This window comes from Gymnodraco acuticeps, unplaced genomic scaffold (assembly GCF_902827175.1).
Source record: "Gymnodraco acuticeps unplaced genomic scaffold, fGymAcu1.1, whole genome shotgun sequence".
Lineage (NCBI taxonomy): Eukaryota > Metazoa > Chordata > Actinopteri > Perciformes > Bathydraconidae > Gymnodraco > Gymnodraco acuticeps.
In genome coordinates this window covers 7,393,958-7,417,465 of record NW_022991154.1, presented here as the reverse complement: position 1 = coordinate 7,417,465, position 23,508 = coordinate 7,393,958, and the positions used below count along the sequence as shown (strand labels likewise).

The 23,508-nt window shown below is 39.1% G+C and overlaps 1 protein-coding gene across 2 annotated transcripts in view; it reads left to right on the top strand.

The window, feature by feature from the left end:
• The window catches only part of niban1a (niban apoptosis regulator 1a), a 37,953-nt gene that overhangs the window by 4,031 nt on the left and 10,414 nt on the right, over positions 1-23,508 (top strand). For both annotated transcript variants that reach the window (XM_034237560.1, XM_034237561.1), the window contains exons 2-4: positions 17,788-17,918; positions 18,748-18,876; positions 18,992-19,106. In XM_034237560.1, the coding sequence (XP_034093451.1) occupies positions 17,788-17,918; positions 18,748-18,876; positions 18,992-19,106 (375 nt within the window). The remainder of the gene's footprint in view (positions 1-17,787; positions 17,919-18,747; positions 18,877-18,991; positions 19,107-23,508) is intronic.

Below are 23,508 nucleotides of genomic sequence, written 5' to 3'. Positions count from 1 at the left end.
TGCAGGAATGGATCCTAAAACCTGGAAATGAGTTAGCATTTTACCTCTTCTGGTTTCTTTTTAACGTGTTTGCCTAAAAAATCATAACATTTATGAAATGGTGGTTGCTAATTGAATTGCTAAACGTTATCAAACCAAACATTAACCGCCTTTAGCTTAGCGGTTATAGTCTAACATAAGCTTTTTATCTCTTGCGATTGCATTAACGTTAAAAAAGTCATCAAGTGGTGACTTGTGTGGAGATTATTAAGCTGAACCAAATATGTAAGTATCATCAATGTGTGTTGGCAACAAAGCTTATTTTCTGCAATATTCCCGAAATATCCCACTTATTTGTGTTGAGGTAGCCCTTGTGATGCTAACTTCCAGGTCAGCCTGCAAACATACGTCATCACTGGAACACTGTTTTATTCAATAGCAGTAAACAGAGAAAAAAGCCTACATCTTTACAGGGCCCTTGAAAAGTGAGATTTAACCATTTTATTTATTTTGACTTACAAACATTCATGAAGTTGTCGGCCAATTGTATTTTAGTCTACACAACTTTCTTTTTAGCTTTATTACTGAACATTCAAATGCACTAGGATATGTCACTATTATTATTTTCTTAACATCTATCGGTGTAGGTTCGCTTTAAGGATTTGCCATATCACAGCTGAACAAATGCACCACTCAGTGGTTGCTGTGATGGAAAACATTTCAGATTTCTTCCAAACACTCTAGCTCCAGTAAATCAGGGTTGTCTCTGATTTTGTTTCAGAACAATTCTAAGGAGAAAGGGAAGCCCTGCAGATACAGAACTGTGCTTAAAATGAAATCAACTCCTAGTTTAAATATTTGATAATGAGCTTGTGGAGGGCATATTTCACTAATTGCTTCAACATGTGTCTGTTGGGCGTCATGGATTTGCAAGGGGATATTTTCCACAGTAAAAACTGTCAACAGCAACAGAGTGTGTAAGGCACATGTGTCAAACTCAAGGCCCGGGGGCCAAATCAGGCCCTTGGTGGATTTCATTTCGGCCCGCAGGATAATTTCTAATTACTATTAGATCTGGCCCGCCGGTATATTGTACGCACACCCTCACTCAATCCTGAGGATTTCCTCCGCTCAGAGCCTGAGCCCAAACATTGATGAACTTGCACCCAAGATGAGATGCCAAGTATCTGGCTTGAACTAGCATCCCAGAGCAGCACACTAAGTTTACATGGATGTTTCCTTCTGCACTTTGTTTCTTGAGACAACAGGGCATGTTTGGTTTTTTCTTTGAGGGAAATTGTTTTGTTGAAGCTGTTGTTGGCCTGTGGGAAAATGTAATCATAAGAAATTAAGCTGCAGATGGAGCCATAAGAAATGAATGCAACTGATTATTTAATGTTTAATGTTGTTTTTATAGGCAATCATTTAAGCTTTGTTAGTTCCAGGATTAATATGTGCAATAAGTTCATTTCAATAAGTTTTGCAATAAACATTGAACCAGTCCGGCCCTCGACTAGTACCGATTTTGGCCCACTGTGTAGTTGAGTTTGACACCCCTGGTGTAAGGCATAGTTTAACTCTGAGACTCTAAACAACACACCAAACCATTGGCATAGATGTACAGTGGTGATGTTTACTACATCTGGCAGTATGGTGACATGTTTATCTTCACATATTTCACCAAACGGAGATGCTGGTTCAACATCTGCTCTGCGGTGGAGTCTGCATTACTCAACAGTTTGAGATGTTTCAGTATCCACTCAGTGACTGATATGTATGGACAGGATGGGAATAAGCCTGGTCTGAAGCTGGTTCTGGTTCACAGATGGTCTTGACTAGAATGCCAATTAGCTCCAGCATCAGTCGATGCTGCTAATGTCTTTTGTTATATGTTAAACGCATTCTCAGTTTGTTTACTGTTAGGGCTGTGACGAATACTTGTGAACTCGAGTAACGGTATGACTAAAAACGACCACCGTACTGTGGAGCATCTGTTTATGTTGCAGCTAATCTATGATGCGCAGGTTGACTTGAACAACAAATCTGTGTTGAAATCGGCTAAAAGGTTTCTTAGCCTTACATGTTAGTTCATTTTAACAGGGGTCTCTTGTAATACGTTAAACACATTTCAAGTTTGTTTACTGTCAGGGCTGTGACGAATCCTTGTGAAACTTGAGTACCCGATGATTAAAAATGATCACAGTACTCTGGAACCAATGTTTACCATACAGCTTATGAATGATGCGCAGATTGAATAGAACAACACATCTGTGTTAGAATCGTCTGGAAAAAAGATTCTTAGCTTTAGCTGTTAGCTGTTAACGGCTGGTGGGCCGACATTCCTGCTTGGCTAAATTGGGGTTGCCAACAGCTTAATTTCACAGAGGTTAAAAATTATTATTGTTCAAAGGTACATTTTTTTAAGTTATCATGATGTGTTCAAATGTAGTTTTGTAGAATTTTTTGTTTTTGGCAAGATTATCGTCATTATTAAATAAATTATTAGATGCCCCCTCTTCCTGTTCAACACACGTCTTCTTCCCTATGAAGCCATCAGCTAATGATGAAGATCCAACTAAGTTGTAGTTATTTTTACATTCTGGAGACAGAAGGGTTGAAATGTTCTAAAGAGTGGACTAACTATATCAACGTGAATGAAAAAAATGGTTCTGTGTAACACTCATTACCAACAAAAAACACTTCACAATTATACTATCAACGCTAGCATCCTTGTGGTTGTACATAAGCTATTAAAACAGCTACATAACACTACTAGAGGTCCAAAACTACACAGGGGACTTTTTACTTAAGTAATTACAGTACATTGAGTCATTTCCAGATGTTCCTTTGCTGAGCTGTTGTTTGAGTCTGATGGAGGTGATTCTTTAGTGGAGTGAAATGAGACTTGGCTCAGTGTACAGCGTAACATAATGTTTTCAGGCAGTATATGCCATCAGAAAGATCTTTATATGTTTAATTAAAATGCGAGACAGTTTGTTCCCAGTTAGATTTCCCTAAATTGGCTGTAACAGTTGTAGAGATTGGCTGTTTTTGCTGTCAGTTCTTCCCGCTGTGTCACTCCAGCTGCCATTACACCATCCCTCAGATATTCAGAGGGGCTGGGAGGACTCTGTGGAACCCCCCCCCCCCCCCCCCCACACACACACATTTTAGATCTGAGTCCACTGCTCTCACAAAGAGAGGAAGCTGCTCAGGCTCTCTGCTGGAAACCCACCTGTTGTTTACTCAGACTGACTGACTGACTGACTGACCACACAACACAATGCAAAATCTGCTGCCCAAGTGGACAAGAAAGCATGTATTTATCACAAAATGATTTTGATTGTATCAAAATCATTGATTGACAAAATCTCACTGCAAAAACTCATGGTTTTGAGAAACATACTTTCTCTAAAAACTAATGTTTTGAAAAAAATCATATTGAAACAACTGTATTTATTTTAAGTTTTCTTAGACAAAACAACACTTTAATACAAGATTACATTTTAAGCACATCATGATATGTTATTATTTATCTTTGCCCAATAATCTTTGTGACTGAATAGAGCATGAACACATCATGACGTATCACAATGGAATCTTGCTCTGGCTGCTAACAGCTACAGTTACCAGCTCTCCCAGCAGGAGTACCTTATTTCACAAGATGGTTGAGTAATTCATCCAACGTTCATTTGAGTGCCAAACTGTTGGGGGGGGGGGGGGACCCATAGTGATCACATCTCAGTATACTGATTTTGAAATATCCTATTTTCAGTAAAATGGTTGTTTCTCAAAAACAAATATTAGAAAATTAACTGTTTTTTTCTGAGACTGAGATATTCAGATGGATCTTATGTCTGTGTGTACTTGAAAAGGGGTAGCTAAAGTGTAAAGATGTTGCTAATTTTCTGGTGTTACATGCAAGTTTTATCTGGCTCATTTTCTGCTTCAATCTCAGAGCAAATGGAGCTTTTAATTTTAAAGCTCATGATTTACAACTGCATCAAATTGAGTGTAAACTGGTTCTGGCCGTCAAGATTTTGATTGTTTTCTGCATCCTCCAGGTTTGATGGTATGTGAACGTCAGACCAGTTCTGCGGCTTGTAAAAGTGACAGACAGATTCATTATTGTCTCAAAAAATCTTTGGCATGGTCACGCCCATCTGAAGCAGCTTTCTATTCTAATAATAAGGGTGTGTTGCAGTCAATAACATCAGTCCAGTGAAACCTGGCAGCTGTGAGTGATGTAACCTTTCTTAGTGCATATCTCTATCATTATTGTCTATCCCTCCTCTGTTTTGTCTCTGATGAAATCTCACTGCAAACACGGCACAAAGCAGCGCATCCATTTGTCTGAGAGATAAATCCCTGACCATCTGTGAAAAAACTCACATGGTCCTTTTTTAAAAACACTAAATAAATTGCTAAAATCCTTAAAAACTCTTTGTACTAACTGGATAGAAAATGTTATGTCTGCTGCACCACCAATTTTTCTTTCCTACTAATATAAAAGCTGGAGATGATTTAAAAAGCGTTATTATATTGTCCAAATCAATGTCCCTTTAATTTATTTTTGTTGTACAAACAAGCAAGGAGTTAGCCACCATCTTTGTTTTGATCAGGACATGGAATTACACCCTTGAAAACAGTTCACAATTCATTTTGTCTCTCTTTTTGCAGCAGCTAAATAGACACATTTTGGTGCCTTTTTAACATCTACCTTGTTTGATTGGGAATGTCAGACTTTCCAGTGTGATCAGAACTGAGATCCCAGGTACTAACTTCCCCGGACCACGGCCCAATAGCCTACTTTTGTCAGACTAAAATAGGGACTATTCACATGTAGTAGTCATCACTCATCAGTCACATGGCTAATGGATAGATGGATGATCTAAATGGAGTAAACAAGACAGATATATTTGTTTAACTTCTCACCAAGCTCTCTGCGTTACACTGTGCGTTCTGAGAGTTAGAAAACGAGAGAAAAGGCTACAACAAATGCACACATTCCTATTTCTGACACAGTCGAAAAGTCAACAGGTGAGAAGTTGAGATCAAAAGGAAGGCTGAGCTTGAAGATAGGTGTGGTCCGAGCCAAAGCAACAGAAAAGACAGACAGACACACACTCTCACACTCTCACACTCATACACACACACACACACACACACACACACACACACACACACACACACACACACACACACACACACACACACACACACACACACACACACACACACACACACACACACACACACACTCATTGTGGCTTGTCCAGTCTGCCTTGTAGTGACTTGCTCTGTGTCTGGGGCATTTCCTCACTGACATCACAAAGAGGATCTCTGAACGTCACAGTGCAGTGAATTCCCATGAGCAGCTACATAATGCCTACACATGTGCGAAAGAAAAAATATTTAAGCATTCATTGATTTTATTGTTTTTTAATCTCTTCATAAATAATTTGAAATGTGGATTGTGTTTAGCATTGAATGATACTTATAACTTATGTAAAGATGTCCGCAGTGTTTTACATTCCTCTATACTTAGTCATCATGTGTGCTTGCATGTTAATGTTTATGAAAACATATGCTGACATGTCAGTGTTCCATGCACACACCCTTAGACCACAATAACTTTCCCATGCTCTTATATGAAGCACACTATCTTCTTCCTCTTGAACTTTTTTTCAATTCACCTTTTTTAATTTAAATAAATTAAGATTTCCGGCTTTTCTCTGTTTTAAATCATGTTAAAGTGAATATCTGTGAGTTTTGGACTGACATAATATTGTCACTATGTTACTTTAAAGGCACAATTTAAAGTTCTCTATGACATAAACATGCCCCCTGCAGGAACTGTGTTTCCCAGTGCATTATCTTCTGCTGCCTAAATCATGAAGGTGGAAGAGCAGGTCTCTCCAGTCAGCTTATAGTAGAGCTGTTGAATTCCTAAATCACTCACAGGTCACATACCAAACACTCACATGCCAACATAGGTTTCAGCTAGGTTGGCAAGTTCACGTTTGTCTTAATACAAGACTTTCATGCCAGAATATGGATGTTGAAAGAGAAATTGGTCCCTGGAATTATTGCTTCTGTCTATGGCTGTGTTGAAGCATAGTATCTCAAAAAGAAGATGTTTTAATAGATATTACTGGATGGCAAATAACTCAACTTTTTATTTATTTTATTTTAGGACAGATTTGTCCTTCTTCATCCTCTCCTTAATGTATTTTTAGGACAAAATGTGTACAACTTTCACTAAGAAGTGAAATCCTTTACACACCACACTAGGATTATTCTGAGTGTTCACAGTTAAGATACACCTACAACATGGATTAGTTCACAGGTGTGGCTCTTGGTCAAACTATGAACAGAATCTTAAACTTGGTGTATAAACTAGAAGCTATATTGACAGTCAAAGCTGGAAGAATGTACTATGGATGTATTGACCCTCTGAAACACAAAAGGCATGATTTTTTTTTTAAGTCGACAATATTACACCATTTATTATAGCCAGAAACTATAAAAACAGCATACAGTCTGTGAACAAACCATTTGGGACAAATACTTCAAACAGGAAAATAAACCATATCTAAGCTTCAAATAGTCATATTCTATTAATACAATCCTTACTCTACATGTCTTATTTAACATTTCGCTTTCCCCAGCAGAACGGGGAAGCCAGGCTTAGTTTCGGCTGAGACTGACAGTCATGTGAATTCTTACTTTGACTGAACTGCAAGCTATTTGAACAGAGCAGAGGCAACCCGGTATCACGGCAAGACGTGAACATGTGACAATTTACCATGCTGGGAGACGTGAAGATGTCACGATTTCGTCCCTTCAAACGTGACAGTTACACGGTATTGTTAACCCATGTTAACCAGTGGAGAAATACCCGGAAATGCCAAGCAAACTCTACCCCGACGGTCGGTTGTTATTGTCAATATTAATATAATAATGATTTATTTTGTAATAGTCACACTTGATTACACCAATTTTCTTGTTGCCCCAGCTGGTCGACACCTCTTGTAGCAGAAACAAAGGCTACATTAATGTATTAAATCGATGTTAATCCATGTGTGTGGATGTGGAATTAACAGACGTGACGTTGTGCGATTGCGTTGCCAGGCAACAGCTTCGGTTCATGTTAATTTACAAACTCTTCAACTACAACCGTAGTTATATTTAAAAACATGTTAGAAGGCCTCACAAAATACTTTAATGTACATTTAAATTTACCTATCTACCAATTGGATCAAATATAAAAGTCAGCCGAATTAGTGTTGATACTGCAAGGAGACGTATTGTGTGAAAGGAAATGTAAGATGTTGTATAATTGCTTATATATTTATGATCCACGTCACATTTTCAGTTTTGGCGGCAGTTCCTCATGTTTGTCTAGAAGTCTTCTCATCAGGGCTCTATAGGCTAAATAGAGAACTACGGCAGATATATAATATGTAATGCAGCCGAACCGTGTATTACAATGCCGTTATGTGATGACTTTCAAAGAGTAAAGCAAGCACACTCGGAATAAAGTATTATTTTATTTTTAAAAAATGTTTTCGGATTTCACATCGCATAAACACCAAATCCCAGCGTGCATTGCGGCTAAACCATCCAATCATCAAGCTGAGGATCTTGCCTACGTCTGTTTCCGGTTTCGTTTATGACCGATGTATTTTGTTATACACACATTCCTCCACATTTAAATTTTAATTTACATTAAAGTGTTTCGTGAGGCCTTCTAACATGTTTTTAAATATAACTACGGTTGTAGTTGAAGAGTTTGTAAATTAACATGAACCGAAGCTGTTGCCTGGCAACGCAATCGCACAACGTCACGTCCATTAATTCCACATCCACACGCATGGATTAACATCGATTTAATACATTAATGTAGCCTGTGGCCATTTCTCAATCTCGAGGATTCTGGCTTCCAAGCCAATATTTCAAGGATGCTACGTCATCGAGTGCCGCCGAAGGACTGTTCCAATCTCCAGCATACTTGGAATTCCACCGAGGCCGCGTCCTTGGTTTGGGAGAAATGTCGAGGCTGCACATGAGTAGAGTTCGCGTCCTTAAAATCCCCACCATGCTTTGCGCACGGACCAATTTCAAAAACCCATGGCTGAACCGACGCAGCACACATTTAAATGTAACTATGTAGTGGCGTAGAACATGTGTTGGTAAATATGTTACTTGGTTACATTTGTTTGTTATCACCAAAAATGTGTTCCGTGAAAGTAAAGCAAGTTCATAATTAGATAGACATCGTGAGGTATTTATTTTCGGTACAGTTTATGTTGAAACCGTTAGAGAATGGCACACTTGTTCCTGTTCCATTCTTCTTCGTTTTCCGAAGCCGTGGCTTGGAAGCATACTTGCTTCGTTTCTGAAGGAAGTGACTTGGAAGTACGCGACTACCAAGCCAGCATCCTCGCGATTGAGAAACACCCTTTGTTTCTGCTAAAAGAGGTGTCGACCAGCTGGGGCAACACGAAAATAGGCGTAATCGAGTGTGACTATTACAAAATAAATCATTATTATATTAATAACAACCGACCGTCGGGGTAGAGTTTGCTTGGCATTTCCGGTTATTTCTCCACTGGTTAACATGGGTTAACAATACCGTGTAACTGTCACTTTTGAAGGGACGAAATCGTGACATCTTCACGTCTCCCAGCATGGTAAATCGTCACATGTTCACGTCTTGCCGTGATACCGGGTTGAGCAGAGGACAGGAGAGGACTGTCTGATGTAAAACCCAGTAGTTCAATATGCATGTGCAGCTACCATGGTTTTCCCCAACGACGTAACTCTTGTGGGCACTTGGAAAAAGTTGTACAATTATAATCCATTTCTCCCACATTTAAAAATAAGTAATTAAAGAAATTCGACTTGTTTTATTTTTTTAATTATGATTTAGGACACACAAACTGTGTGATACTCCACAAAATACATCTTCCTGCTTCTTGCCATGATTGTGTTGTTTCACTAGAGGAGCAAGACTTGATGATTGAGAGCTGATTGGTTGATCCTGTCACGAGGCAGGTAATAAAGGAAGACACAAAGGTTATGAAACTAAATCACAAAGGATAAAATACATGTATACCTTGGTGCAAACATTACAAATATTCAATTAAGATATTTATCATTTATATTAAGGTGTCTGGTTCAGTTTGTGCTGACAGTCAGAAGAAACAATCATATGGTATGTGATGTTAATCATCTGCCTTCGGATCCAGCTTTTAACATTCTTTCTTTAGACCATTATTCAGAGATATAATCTGGATTGTTGTCATCGTTAGGTAGGAGAGGTCAAATCAGTGGAGTAGAGTGCAGCTTAGTGACTCCCTAAGCAAATACCTCCTGACTCAGGAGGTATTTGTGTCTTATCTAAACTTTCACTGTGCAGGTTGCAGCATACATTAGCAGGACAACCTGTTTTTGATGGATGCCTGTTTACAGTTTGGTGATCATTCATGCAACATGAGCGTTCTCCTGGGAGTGAGGGTGCCAATCTCTACCTGTCGCTCTGTGTGTTTTCTACAAAGTCAGTCAATATGTGCTCATTTCTGACTTTAAAATAAAGTCAGGGTTGAAATAAAATCTAAATCATGTGTGGGGAGTTTAATGTTCTAGGTTCCAACATGTTTTATGTATTGCATTAGTTTGTCTTTACATGTACTGTTTTTCAGGATAAATCTATTTATTTGACATACTGCGTAAATAAAACGAGACAAAGAAACATGCCTTATCGTATGCCTTAAAGTACAAAGCAGTCCCTTTTGTGAAAGTGAAAGATTAAAATAAATAAATAATGATACAAATAAAATGTTGGTATATATGTATTTAGCCTGGGCATGATGGGATAGACTGCTATCAGTATTTAAAATAACCAAATATCTCTGACTCTGACTGTAAAATTCACTCAGCAAACATTCAAACCCTGCAGATTTATGAATATTCAAACTTTCCTGAGGCCTAGAAAAAGCTGTGTTTCTATGCTGTGTTTGGGCCTTGCTGCTAGACTTTAGGAACATAGTAGCTGAGCAACTTGTATCTGAATTAATTATCACCATCTAAAAACAAAACATTACACAGTGCATGCACAAAGTTAACAGGCTGGAACTCCCATTAGTAATGAGACAAGGAAACCCCCATATCTGACTCCAACTGGGAGCGTAATGTCACCAATAAAGAGTCACAGTGGCTCCACCTTTAAATCACTGTAGTAACCACATTGATCCATAAGCGGCTGTTGTGTGGATGTGTCTGTATCTGATGGAGTACGTTTCCAACTCTGTGGGCTGTGGGCTGTGGTTAATTTGCTCTTCATGACCCAATCATGCTGCTTTTATGACAAGCTTATCTTAAGTCTGTTGGATTTATGTAATGTCTTTATAATGTGTGTTTGCCACTCAGTTTTAATGAGCCGAGGGAAGCAATGAGAGGCAGGCAGATGGCTTATGCTGCCTCATTAACAGTCATTCTGATTCATCAGAAATGTCCCTGGAAAAACGGCAACAAAACATAAACAAAGCTTGCATTGTGAGAAATCTGTGATTATGTCCATTAATATTGGTGTCTAATGTCAAGTTAGCGCATCCCCAACGCATTTCTGAGGGACTATAGGAAAATAAATATGGTCGTGCTTTGGCTTGACAGACTATATTTTTCAATATTTATTTTAAACAGCAGAGGCACTTAATTGACTATCAAGAATAATATGTTATAGAAATATTTTAGAAAATGACAATTTTTACACAGTCCCTAAAAGTGCCTTGTGTCACAGCAGTGACTAAAATAAAAGTGTGTGCGTTACTATACAATGCTTATAAACATTAACCTCTTTTTAAAGAAATCAAATCAAGTTTTATTTATATAGCACATTTTTAAAACGACTTTTGGTCGAGCCAAAGTGCTGTACATGCATGAAGGATTGTCTAAATATTCCAAGCCTCCTCCGGCTTCCTCTCTGCGTTTGCATAACCACCCAATCTGAATAAATTAAACAAACAGCGGCAGATATTTTGCATTAAGAGCAGCTGAGCATTTAGTTAGGGGCCGGCGTCACAGCCATTCACTCTGCAACGTGGACTAAAATGAACTCGGAGCAGGGAGACTCACTGAAGGAGAAGAAGGTCCTCCTCCAGCCTGATTTGTGCTGCAGCTTCTCAAATTGCAGAGAATGAGTCAGTCAATTATAACAGAAAACGTATGTGTCTCCCAGCTGGCAGCCAAAGCAGAACAAACATCTGTACTAACTGACAAATCAAATCCATTTTCTGTGCACAGAGAGAATAAAACTTCTCTCTGTGTCTGTGAGGGGTTTCTGATCCTTCCTGGGCGACTCACAGCTTCTACTTTATTGGAAAAAGTGTAACCTCGTACCTGAGTGATGCTGTTGTGCAGAAGTAGAAAGCAGTAAGCCGCTCTCGCCTTATATAAGCAGAGTCTTTAGAGAAGTGGATGCAGAAGGAAGCACATAGCGGTCATTCCGGGTGCCTTTCTCTGTACAGGGTTTTATTTGCCAGGATATTTCCTCTTCCAGCGTTGAATGAGTTTTTCGAGAATTTCTGATCAAAGCCAGAATGGCAAAATGTCAAAATTGTGGTGAAAGAGGATTTGCTTGTAGGCCATTAACAAGAAAATACCTTTTTTTTTTGACAAACTTTCCAAAAATTGCTCATTTGGTGGGAACAATATTATTGTTTTTTGGGATATATATTTTGTGTGACAGGAAAAAAAGCAGATGAGGACTTTTTTATAGCTAAAATGTTTCTATACTTGTGACCTCACTCACCTTTGTGTTGACTATAGCGATCCATGCTTTTGTTGTTTTATATCTGATGAAGAATGATTGTGATCTGTTGTTCGCTGTGCGGGCAGAGTCAGGATTTATTTAAAACATTTTCAAATAATTGCATTCTCTCTGAGATGTTTTGCAGATGGAAATTCTGTTTGCACATAAGACTCAAAGACGAAATCTCTAAAATGAAGTAAAAGGGATTTTGTTTGCATCTAAGGTGTTAAACGGGTTTAATTTATAACAGTTGTTCTTAACAGTTGTTGGCATGTGACCTTTTTAAAACAAACCTGTGCTGCTGAGAAGTCACAAGTTTGAGCAAATAGGGATTTTGGCTGATTTATGCAGCTTATTTTGTAGGGTGCATATCGCCCAAACTACTCCATTTTCAAAATGTTCCTTGCATCTTGTACATTATCATGAAAAAAAACAATTGTTTTGTCTTGCAACCCCAAAGCAAACATCTAAAGTAGATTTAAGATAAATTGTGTGTAAAGTTGACAATTTGATCGCAGCACAATGCATTGCCCTAAATGTGTAGGAATCATCCTTTGTGGAGCTTCTGTCCGTACTGATGGTGTCACTGCAGCAAAGGTCAGGGGGTCAGTAAACATTTGGATACTCCCCCAAAATATCCTCAGAAGATCATACTGAATCTTGCTAAGGGGTCTTATTGTGGTCCAGATGAACAGACCCTGTGAAATCACAAATGAAATGGCATGTGTGGGGTCAGGAGAGGGAAACTGCCCACGACTAGAAGCAGGATATCCACTCTGAGAAGCTGATCTGACGGGGGGGGGGGGGGGGGGGGGGGGGCTTGTCAGGGTCAACGGGTAGACCAGACACAGAGCTAACCTTTTACACGCTGCATTGTTTAGGTCTGAGGAAAAAACAGGGCGGTCCCCTGAGATCCAGCTTCACACTGCAGCTGCTGATTAAAACAACTAGCTAGAACAATAATCCTTGGTTAAAATACATTTCATTATGCTTCATTCACGCCAAAAATCTTAATCTAAATGTGTGACTTACTGTTTGGTATATCCATCCATCCATCCATCTTCTCCCGCTTATCCGTGGTCGGGTCACGGGGGTAGCAGTTCCAACAGAGAGCCCCAAACTTTCTTTTCCCTGGCGACATCAACCAGCTCTGACTGGGGGATCCCAAGGTGCTCCCAGGCCAGCGAAGAGATATAATCCCTCCACCTGGTCCTAGGTCTACCCCTTGGTCTCCTATACCAGTTTGGTATAGTGGCCAGAAATGTATAATAGAACACCTTAATTTCAAGGCTCTTACATTTTGTTATCCCTAATTTACACTATTTGAAACATTTGACATTGGCATTCATTATTGATTAAAGTTATTAAAGTTGTGAGTTAGGTTTACATTAGGGCTCTAAAATATATGTCAAACAAGCATACATTAAAAATGTATCATCCAGGTATTCAATAGGGTAATCTTTCAAAATCTAATTATGGATTATATGTATTAATGCATTTTTTATATGGATTGATTTAAGGAGTTAATGATCCTTACACTAATGCAATATAATAATACAGCTACCCCAAGTTGAGTCCTTAACAAAAATATATTTATATAAAGAGGCACATATAAGGAATTTCCTAAATTAAGGGGTTATTTATTGATCTATAACATGATATGGGTTTCTTTATGGATTACCACTTAAATTAAAAAGGTTTTTTAAGGGGTAAAAATGTATAAAATGTAACATAAAAGTCATGGCTGAATTAGATTTCAATTGAAAAATGAAGGTCCCTTTTGAAGATCAACTACCTTAAATAGCTATTAATTATCTATTTATATTGTAATTAGAATGTTATTGTTTTGTGATCCCTTTGAACTTTCTCTAAAAACCTTAATTATATTTCTATGAATTTTTTTAATTGAATTTGAAGGTAAACATGAGTGATTTATTTTGTTATCATTAAAAAAAGGTTTCCCTTTTCTTCGCCCTTCGAAGCCTCAGAATTCCCACATGTATTTTTTCGACTCTCAAACCCAGTGTAACGGAGGATCGCAGCTTCTGTTTCCATGGCGATGTTGAACCGGGTTGTGGTGGCGCTGTGCCATCACCCCTGCTGTAACACATCCAGAGAGATAATGACAGAGCTCACGGACCCCGACATTAACACTGAGAGGGAGACAGTAAACAGCCACCGCACGCTCAGGCATGTTTATCCATTAAGTGGAGGATGTGTCACTGGGAATTACCTCTCATAGTTTGTGGATATTGAGCATTTAAGGCAGCGTAAATACTCATTTAATGTTTTCTCTTTGTGCCCCGGTGATGTGGTTTGCAGCCGTGCAGAGTAAAGACAAACATGGGGAACTCTCTGCAGTGACTTTATTTTTTGTTGTGTTTTTCCTAAGAAGCTGAATCCCTGTGCGTCAGGAATCGGGCCGGGTTTAAGCAGAGTGAAATCTGAGAGGTTTCTCTCTCAAATAATGGGAATGCGCTGCCAGATAGCCGTATATTGATAGACCACAGGAGAGACTGAATGTATGATGTCGTGACAGAGGCCTTGGGGACTCGGACAGAGTCTGATTAGATGTCTTCTAATGGATAGAGGATACAGAGACACTAACCTCAGTGACCGGATTACAGCATCATGCAGAAATCACCTCGGGAACAGTGTGATATCATCTGGTGTTTGTTATCCAGGCGGGAGGAAGACTTTGGCATGTCTCAGCACAGAGGAAGAGATGGAAAATGAGCACATGGATGAGCTCAGGTTTTGATTTTAGAAAGCTCTGTTGTGTATTCTTTGGCAAACGCAACACAACCAAAAGAGTTTTGACCAGTTCAGTTCCAACTTCATGTGGTTTGTATTATATTTTTAGCTTGGCTGTTTTAATGCAAGTAATCTCTTTCTTATTTTGGGAAATATTTGGAAAGTGAGATATTCAGATGGCTATAAATCTCATGTCTGTGTGTTCAGTGCAGATCTGGGGTCAGCCTTGCTTAACATGAAGAGAGCTAGCAGGGAAATCGCTTGTAATTCAATGGGCTCTATTATGCTTTTTTGGTTCTCTCTTTCCTGTAGAGTGTTATAGAGTTTTTTGTGCATGTCAATGGTCTGCAAAGCCAGAAACCTCCATGACATAGTGACATCACTGTGTAACACTTGTGCTTCTATTGGCCAGCGCTCTGATACATTGTACATGATACGCTAACGGGGGCGGCACATACATCCTTATACCTGACCCATCTCTAATGGCGCGTTTCCACTGCAGGCCTCGCTCGGTTTGGTTAGGCCTTATTAGGCCCGGCTCACTTTAATGCTGCGCTTCCATTACAGTTTAGGAACTGGGGCAGTTACTATAGTAACACAGTGTAGGCGGAGCCGTGACGTCATCTTCAATGAGAGCCCCAGAAAAACAACACAGCCGTTAGCTCTTAGCACTCAGAGCTCCTCATATCTGTTCAGAAACTAGACAAAAGTTAAACAAGTACAAACCACAGACTGTCTGTGTCATGGCGAATACAGTCGCTGGTTTATTTATGTCTGTATAGGCCGTTGTTGTGAGTGTGGACGGTCGGAGCATATATAACGTTAGCTTAGCCAAGCTCCATTTAGAAAACACGCATTTTAAAAGGGTTTTTCGCCTGCCATCTGTCTGCAGACTTGTCAAAGCATTAATTCATGGTTTTTACTAACCGGTATCAGTAGTTGTTACTTCGGCATCATTTTGAAACGTGTATTACAATTAAATCACGGTCAAATATGTTCATCTTGTTGTAGTTGTAGCCCCCTTACCAGCGATTCTCTCTCTAGTTTAGCATACTCAGCCCACCTCAGCCTGGTTGTTCCTGGCCCTAGAACCACGATTTAGTCGGGCCAGAAAAAAGGTGAAAAAGTAGCCCCGGGCCAAAACTAGGCCAAGTGGAAACGCAACCAAAAACGGGCCCCGCACGGCTCGGCACGCTTAACACTAGAACCGCCAGAGGTCGCTGTATACCTAAAACCGCCAACGGGTAAAATGTACCCCTATTGATTTTCAAGGTACAATGTTCTTTTATTTATCATACAGAACAGTGAGTTTTGATCGCACAGGGATGAAACGTATACCAATAGAATCTGTGGACTCTCAGCTTTTCATATGATATAGTTTGTGCAGATAGCATGAAGTATAAAATATCACTAAGAGTGCTGATTTAAATGCTTGGTGTTAGACTTGTGTTTAGTTTAGGTACAAATATCTCTATCTCTCTATCTATAACTATCTATCTGTCTATCTCTCTTTCTCTCTCTCTCTCCATCTATCTATAAGGAACCGCAGTAGACAAAAGGCGTTGCTATAGCAACACGTCATGTTTACGCTGCATTTTCTATGAGGTAAATATTACCCGCTGGTGGATATGGGTATAAATGGCATTTTTTTGGCCGATTTTTTCAATCTGACTTCATATTGACAATTTTTAACAACAGAGGGTGCTACATAACACACTTTCAGGAAAAGTCACGGACTGGGAGACTTGAATATTTTATTGAAAAAAAGTTACATACAATCAAAAAACAGCTGCGGGTAAAATTGACCCGTTGGCGGTTCTAGTGTTAAAGCGAGCTACCCGCTGCAGTGGAAACGCGCCATAAGTGTCGACCAATCACAACAGAGCCAGTCAGCTAACCAATTAGAGCAGAGGGTGAAAAGAGGTGCTGCAGCACAGGCAGTATGAGACAAATTAAGCACTTTTTCAACACTAAAACATAGGGACATGTCACATAAACACAAAATAGTCATATGAATCTGTAAATGTTCTCTTTTTAAATGACTTAATGTAGGTACAAATCGGATTGTGCCATGAATATCCTTCTCTGGCTGGTCTCATTTACCTCATTCACACCAACGGTGTTTCAGGGCCGGTTCGGAGCTGGAGCTTGAAAAGCACCGGGTTTTCCTCTTCACACCGCAGCGGAGCAGCCTCTTAGCTCCGGAATCCGGTTCTTTTCAAGCATCAACATTTTTTCCGGCCAGAGCAAAAGCACCGCATACATCACGCTTACGTCGAGGCGGGGGCGGGATCAACTCCTGAACAACAACAAAAAGCCCGCGTTTTATCCAGTTTGTACACAACGATGGAGAAACTTAACAAGAGTTTCAGACTCAGAGTTTCAGTGTTTCTGCCATAGACTGTATATATAAAGGTTTCTGCTCATGGTGAAGCAACGTGTCTGCGTGTTAAGGTGGAACCTGAGCATTCACGTTGATCACCTCTCATTATAAATCTATAAAACTATAAATATTAAACTTGACTTCACGTGTTCATTTGAGAACAGCTGGTACATACCTGGGTGAAGGTTACAGTTCATTTAAATGAAAGATACAACGTTACTCCACACTCATGGTTCAGTCCACCTTAAGAAATAAGACCGACCTCGGAAGCAGTTAAAAAAACCTTTATTGACCCGAGTACACTTTTTTATAAGAATATAACTAAACCACAGAAATGACTCCGGAAAAGCTGCAGATAGAGCCATAAGAAATGAATGCAACTGATTTCATCCGCGCGGTTTGGCTTTATGAAGCAGGCACGCAAACGGGTACGTCATGACGCAAACGATGACGCAACGACGCATTACCAGTCGGACTCTGGGCGGTGTGAAAAGAGCCAGAGCTAAACCGAAGAACTGGTTCTGAACCTGAAAAGCTCTAGCACGGAGCTTGAACCGGAGTTGCGTTGGTGTGAATGAGGTAACAGAGTACAAATGGGTTGTCTTTTGAGACGTCTTCAAACTGGACTTTCTTGTTCATGTATTATCCTCTTCCTGTGGCTATATGCCCACACTGGAGTGTCCTCTTTCTTGTTTGGATGAAACTTGAACAGGAATCCAACTTCAGTGGTCGGGCACAGTATTTAACATCGGTCGTCTGCATAATCAGTTCTATTGAAATGTTTTTGTTGCTTTCATTTCCTAATAAAACCAGTCAGTTACTTATCTTTTGGCTTCTTTTCTGTGTGTTCCTGCAGGCCAGGCTGAGACCACGCTGAAGGAGTTCAGCCCGTACTACAGGAAGCAGTTCTCTGTGGCCCGTTTCTCTCAGGTTGAAGATGACCTGGAGCAGCGGAAGGAGAAAATCACGCAGCTCCTCAACCAGAAGGTATGTGTCACACTGGTTCCAGACATCTGAGTCAGAACTTACTACAAATGGGTCGAATGAATCAGAGGTTTGGTTACGGTTTGGCAGCGTAATGCAGGAGTGAGAATATGTGCAGGTGTGACTAACTTCTGAAATATTATCCAGCTTGAGACAGAGATGATTCACTTTAAATATGGTACAGGGACAGATTTAGGATATGGATAAAACAAACAGCCAGAAGTACTCTTCTCAAACTCACTAATGAAAGGGCTGATTGAAAAACAATCCATGATAACAAATAAGTAAAAGTAATCAAAGGTTATTGTTTTCCTGATTATCAAATCCAGCCTGACCCGATGTGTTTTCTCCTGCTTTAAATTGTTTAAATTGTCTCATCGACCCTAGAAGAGCACCATCCTGCACCAAGGCTGTTTCCAGGAATAACTTGTGTATCAGCTTCGGATTTAGATCTGCTGCAAAATGAAATGTGTTCTTCTCTTGTTCATGACACACACCTAAATCAAACAAGAAAATCAGGCCAGTGGTGTTGTTGTAATCCTCCAACATACACACATTTACAATTTAAATTATTTCCATTTACAAATGGACCGTAACCTTGACGGAAGGTGAAAATATAGAGATACTCATCAGAGTATGATTATCAGTTCCCCAAAAATGTTAATCTTAGTTTAAAAATTGATAGGCATTAATTCAAGAGGCGTCTGTAGATTAGGGGTTAAATGGGCTTCTACCAATAAGAGAGTCAGTGGTTGAATCCCCACCCAGAACAACATTTAAATCTGTGCCACATTTTTAGCTGTGTGTCAATTGTATGTGTTGTGCCGACCAGGAGGCTACTGAGGAGGGCGAGGTGCTATACGAAGAGGCGGTCCTTTTCTTTGACGAAACCAGGAAGTGGAAGGAGAGGTACGTGGTGGTGAGAGCCAACTACTGCCTGGAGTGTCACGACAGCCTGGAGGTGAGCAGGACAGCCACCAAGTCAAATGAACAGTGTCTACAGTACAAAAGGACAATTCAATCTCCATACCAATTGTCGCCCTCTAATCATACTTTTTTCTTTCCTCTTCCATCAGACTTTTTTAAAAGGGATGCCTCCACGCCAGAAAATGCTGCCTACAGGGGGCAGTGTTCTGACCACAGAGGAGAAGTACATGGCCATGGTGGACAAGTTCTTCACTGATGACACCAGTGAGTAAAAGCCATGGTAAAAGCCTTAGAGAGTGGCGAAGTCACGCCCATCTACTTCCAGTCCATGGGACCTTATTTCGGAAAAATTATGTATTGAAGTCAATGGAGAGAGAAAACTTATCTTTCGATCCCGTTTTAATTGTGCCATGAATTACACATATGTTTGTCAATCTTAAAAAATCATTTCCATGTCAAAAAGTCACAGTTTGTCGTAAAACTGTTGAAATATAAGACTATGAAAATACGCAACTAGAAAGACTACAAATCCCAGAGTCGCGTAAGTGATGACTGTTTTCCACCACTCCACTAAGAGATAGCTAAAATCAGCGCCATATAGATATAATCTATCTATATGGCGCTGGCTAAAATAAGATAACTTTAACAATATGCCTGTGTGCTTAGTACCAGGTTGTTATTGTTGGCGCAGCAGCCATTACCAGCAAAGGTTTAGATAGCCTTGGACTAATACTACGGAGGAATAAAAGACGCCACACACTTGCATTGTAGTTCATATGACACTGACTGAGTTCTCCGAGTGAGCCAGCAATGATCCCTTTATTAGAACCAGCTGTGTGATTGACAGATTGACAGATATGACGTCAGCATAAGAGCATTCAAGAGATGAATCGTTCACAACAGTTCAACAGTTATCATACCAGCAATGGGTCTTGCTCGTTCTTTCGCTTCCCGTCTGATGAAAGGACCAAGAGTGGCTGGATCAAGTTAGCTACCTAGCTAGTAGCTAGCACGTTAGTTAGCATTACAGCCTTGTCATTTGTATTAGCCTTAACATGAAGTAACATTAAGTAACCCAACATGTTAAACAGTAAGAGTAGTAGTCATATTTTCGTGAACTCTTTCGTGAAGAGTACTGTCACACCGGTGTGATCATTCTATAATACACAATTTAAGCCCGGGGGATAAATGCTAACGGTACATTAGCATCGGCGATCTTTTTCTACTTCATGCTATCTGCACAAATGGTTTACATTAAACATTAAAAAGACCAGGCAGTTCAGAGAGAATCAAAGGAAGGCAGGCAGGCAGGCAGCTTTGCATGATATTCTTCTGGACGTGTTTCATTGTGGTGATAGTGAGGGTAGGCAATCGTTTTGTTGACAAGACAGTAGTGACGGCCATCTTGGTGACGTGTGTTGTTGTGAGAGTCTGCGAGACCAGAGATGTAGTTCATTAAGCGTTTCACACACACAAATGTGTTCCTTCCTTCACAGTTTTACGACACATTTTTTTTTTTTTACTTGCAAAATTATCTTTTAAATTGACAAACATCATATGTGTAATTCGTGGCACAATTCAAATGGGATTGAAAGATAATCTTTCTCTCTCCATTGACTTCGATACATACTTTTTCCGAAATAAGGTCCCATGGAGCTCCCCCAGAAGGGGAGGGACTTCGCCTCTCTATAACTCTTATCATGTAATTGAACAAAAACTAAAAACAAAACAGAGCATTGGTTACTTGTTCACTAATTCAATACTTGTTATATCATTATGTTGTCTTTTCACTGTTACTGTTAGCATCAGCTATATAGCTATTTTTGAAATCATGCTACATAACGTGCTAATATGCTAAAGCTAGCCATTTCTCAAAAATAAATAGTTCTACCCTCATTCATAATTATGTTTAAACAGTATTTCTGGAGAGTTCCACATACAAGTTAGGCAACACTTATATAAGTATTATTCCTTAGAAAAATATGGATTTTTACTTTCCAAATAGTTTTACTTGTAATGGGAGTATTTTTACAGTGTTTTTTCTCATTTTTAAGAAAAGCATCTGCATACTTCTTTCAGCACTGAAGACAGCATATATGATCCCTACATGATTAATGTCTACAAATAGCAAAATCTTCTCCATTTGTTCCTCTATCAGAATTTATGTGTGCAGTGGATATCACAGCCTTATTGCGCCTCTATTGTGTTTACAGACTTTAAAGTCTCAGCTCTCGATTATCTGTCCTGAAAATATTCCTGCAGATTTTTCAACACGGAGCAATTATCGAGGTCATTTCAGCCTCTGGTGTTTTGGAAACAGTCGTATGTCTGTGCTGAGTACGCAGTAATCTGTGCAGAGCATGAGTTTATGACGTAATGAGGACAATTTGGCTGTTTGCACACAAGCATGCTCTCATAAAAATATGCTGGGTGTTTTGACCTGTGCGCTATGTTCACCTGTTTGTTATAGATTATGAATAAGAAAGAATTCTATTTTTATTTTATTTACAGATGAACCTGCAGGATCATGTACTCTGTAACAAAATGCGGAACTCAAGCTTAAATAAGTTAAATTGTTATAAATATCATCCTTTAATGTTTCGAACATTTTCAAAATGCAAAGAATATACAAGCTATAATTAAGTTTAAATAATTCTGAAAATACATGTATTTTGTTTCTTTTTACAATCTCTAATCATCATTATCCATCAGTAAAATGTGAAATATCTTATCACACATCATTATCCATTCTATTAACACACAAAGAAGACATTATTACCCCTCTCGATAATACATTTCATGTTTAAAATGTAGGACTTGTTTCTTAAACAAAAGAGAAACCTGAAGTGTTCCCACTTAGATCTTGAACAACAAACTCCCACCCACGGGTGCTCAAAGCTTAAAGAAGTGCAGGTGGGAGCCAAGAAGGACTGAAGGAATGAAATAAGCATTGTTTAAGAAACACAAACACTCAGAGCATGACTTAAATCATAATGACTGATAAGGCTATCCTTGAGAATGTCTGTTTATAGAGAATTGTATAATTGCCACCAGTATCAACATGAACTAAAAAGGCACACTTTGTAGTTTAACTCATTGTTAGCCTTGTCCTCTTACAGCAATAAATAGCTGTTAAGTTTAAAGGGATATTTTATCCAAAAATCTAAAGATGTTTGATATATTTTTCCTCTTTACTGTGGAGCAATTGATCAATCAAGATTGTTTTTGCAAGAGTGTTGAAAATGTCAGCTGCAAAGTAGCACTGTGTTGTGGTGCTTAAAGCCCCAAAAGGCTCATCTGGCTTAGTGGTTCAGCCACTGAAGCTGTGAGAGTCTATAACATGAAATATGAGAGCTCAGGAGTCAGTAATGCGTCTCTTTCCTCTCAGATATTCTGTTCCCGACACAAGTTCACACTCCCTGAAGCTTTAAAGAACATCCATGTGTTATGGGGTCATAAAGTTTAAACGTTTTGAACAGAGATTATTAGAGTAGAAGTAAATTAATAATCCACCCTACTCGTCTTCTTTATTTTAAACCCACACAGTAAAACATAATCTGCCCACCAGAACCCATATACTAATACAGTGTAGAAATACTCTGTTACATATAAAAGCATTGAAATAAACTTAAAGTACAAAAGGTACTCATTAGGGTTGTCGCGATGTACCAGTTAGTAAGGCTAATGTGATATTTAAAAAAAAAAGGTATTGATTTATTTATATATATAAATGTATCATATTATGGTGTTCTAGCTCTTTTATTACAGTTATGGTTACATATTGTGATTCCACCTACCTATAGTATTTAAGTATTTTTTAATAATTTGCATAATTACAACATTTACGATGCATTTTACTCAATAATTGTATATCTGTAACTGAAAGTAGCTGCCAAATACATGTACAGCAAACACTTTTATATTTCACTCTGATATTGGAGTAAAATCATAAAGCAGCATAACATTGAAATATTCATGGCCATGTATCTCAAAATTGTGCTTCAGTACTTGAGTAAATGTACTTTCCACCACTGGTAGCAGAAACGCCCACTGAGTTGGTGTACCTAGAAGATTGTGTTTAATATGAAGCAAATTCAGATAGAAATAAGGATGTGGTCAATCGAGATCATACTTGATAAAAAGTCGGTGTGGACTAAACATTCAAACCAACCAACCCAACATTAAACCATTAATTTGTTTGAAACATCGTCTTTCCTTTTTATTTTGGTGCTCACCCTCAGCTGGGGCCTCATTTATAACGCCGTGTGTAGGATTCACGTGGGAAGGTTGCTTACGTAGTAGAAATCCAATAAATAGGTACAGAAATGTTCCGACATTTTCCGATTCACAAAACATTGTGTACCGGCGAGGAAAGTGCGTATGGCACTTCCTACGCCGGTTTCCCTTTTATAAATCACAATCGACTTGAAATGCGGTGCAGCTTTTGCGGGCTTCACGTAACGCCCATATTTGCCTATAAATAGTCAAAGAAACGCCCATTCATTCATTTTGACTGACTTTATGAAGAAGATCGCAGGAAATGACGACAGAACAGCTAAAAAAGACATCTCACACCGTGTCAGATTTTGGTTATTTTGGGGAGGTCGAGATAAATCATATTGTTTGGTGGATGCAGTTTGAACCAGAGTAGCAGCATGGAGGTCGG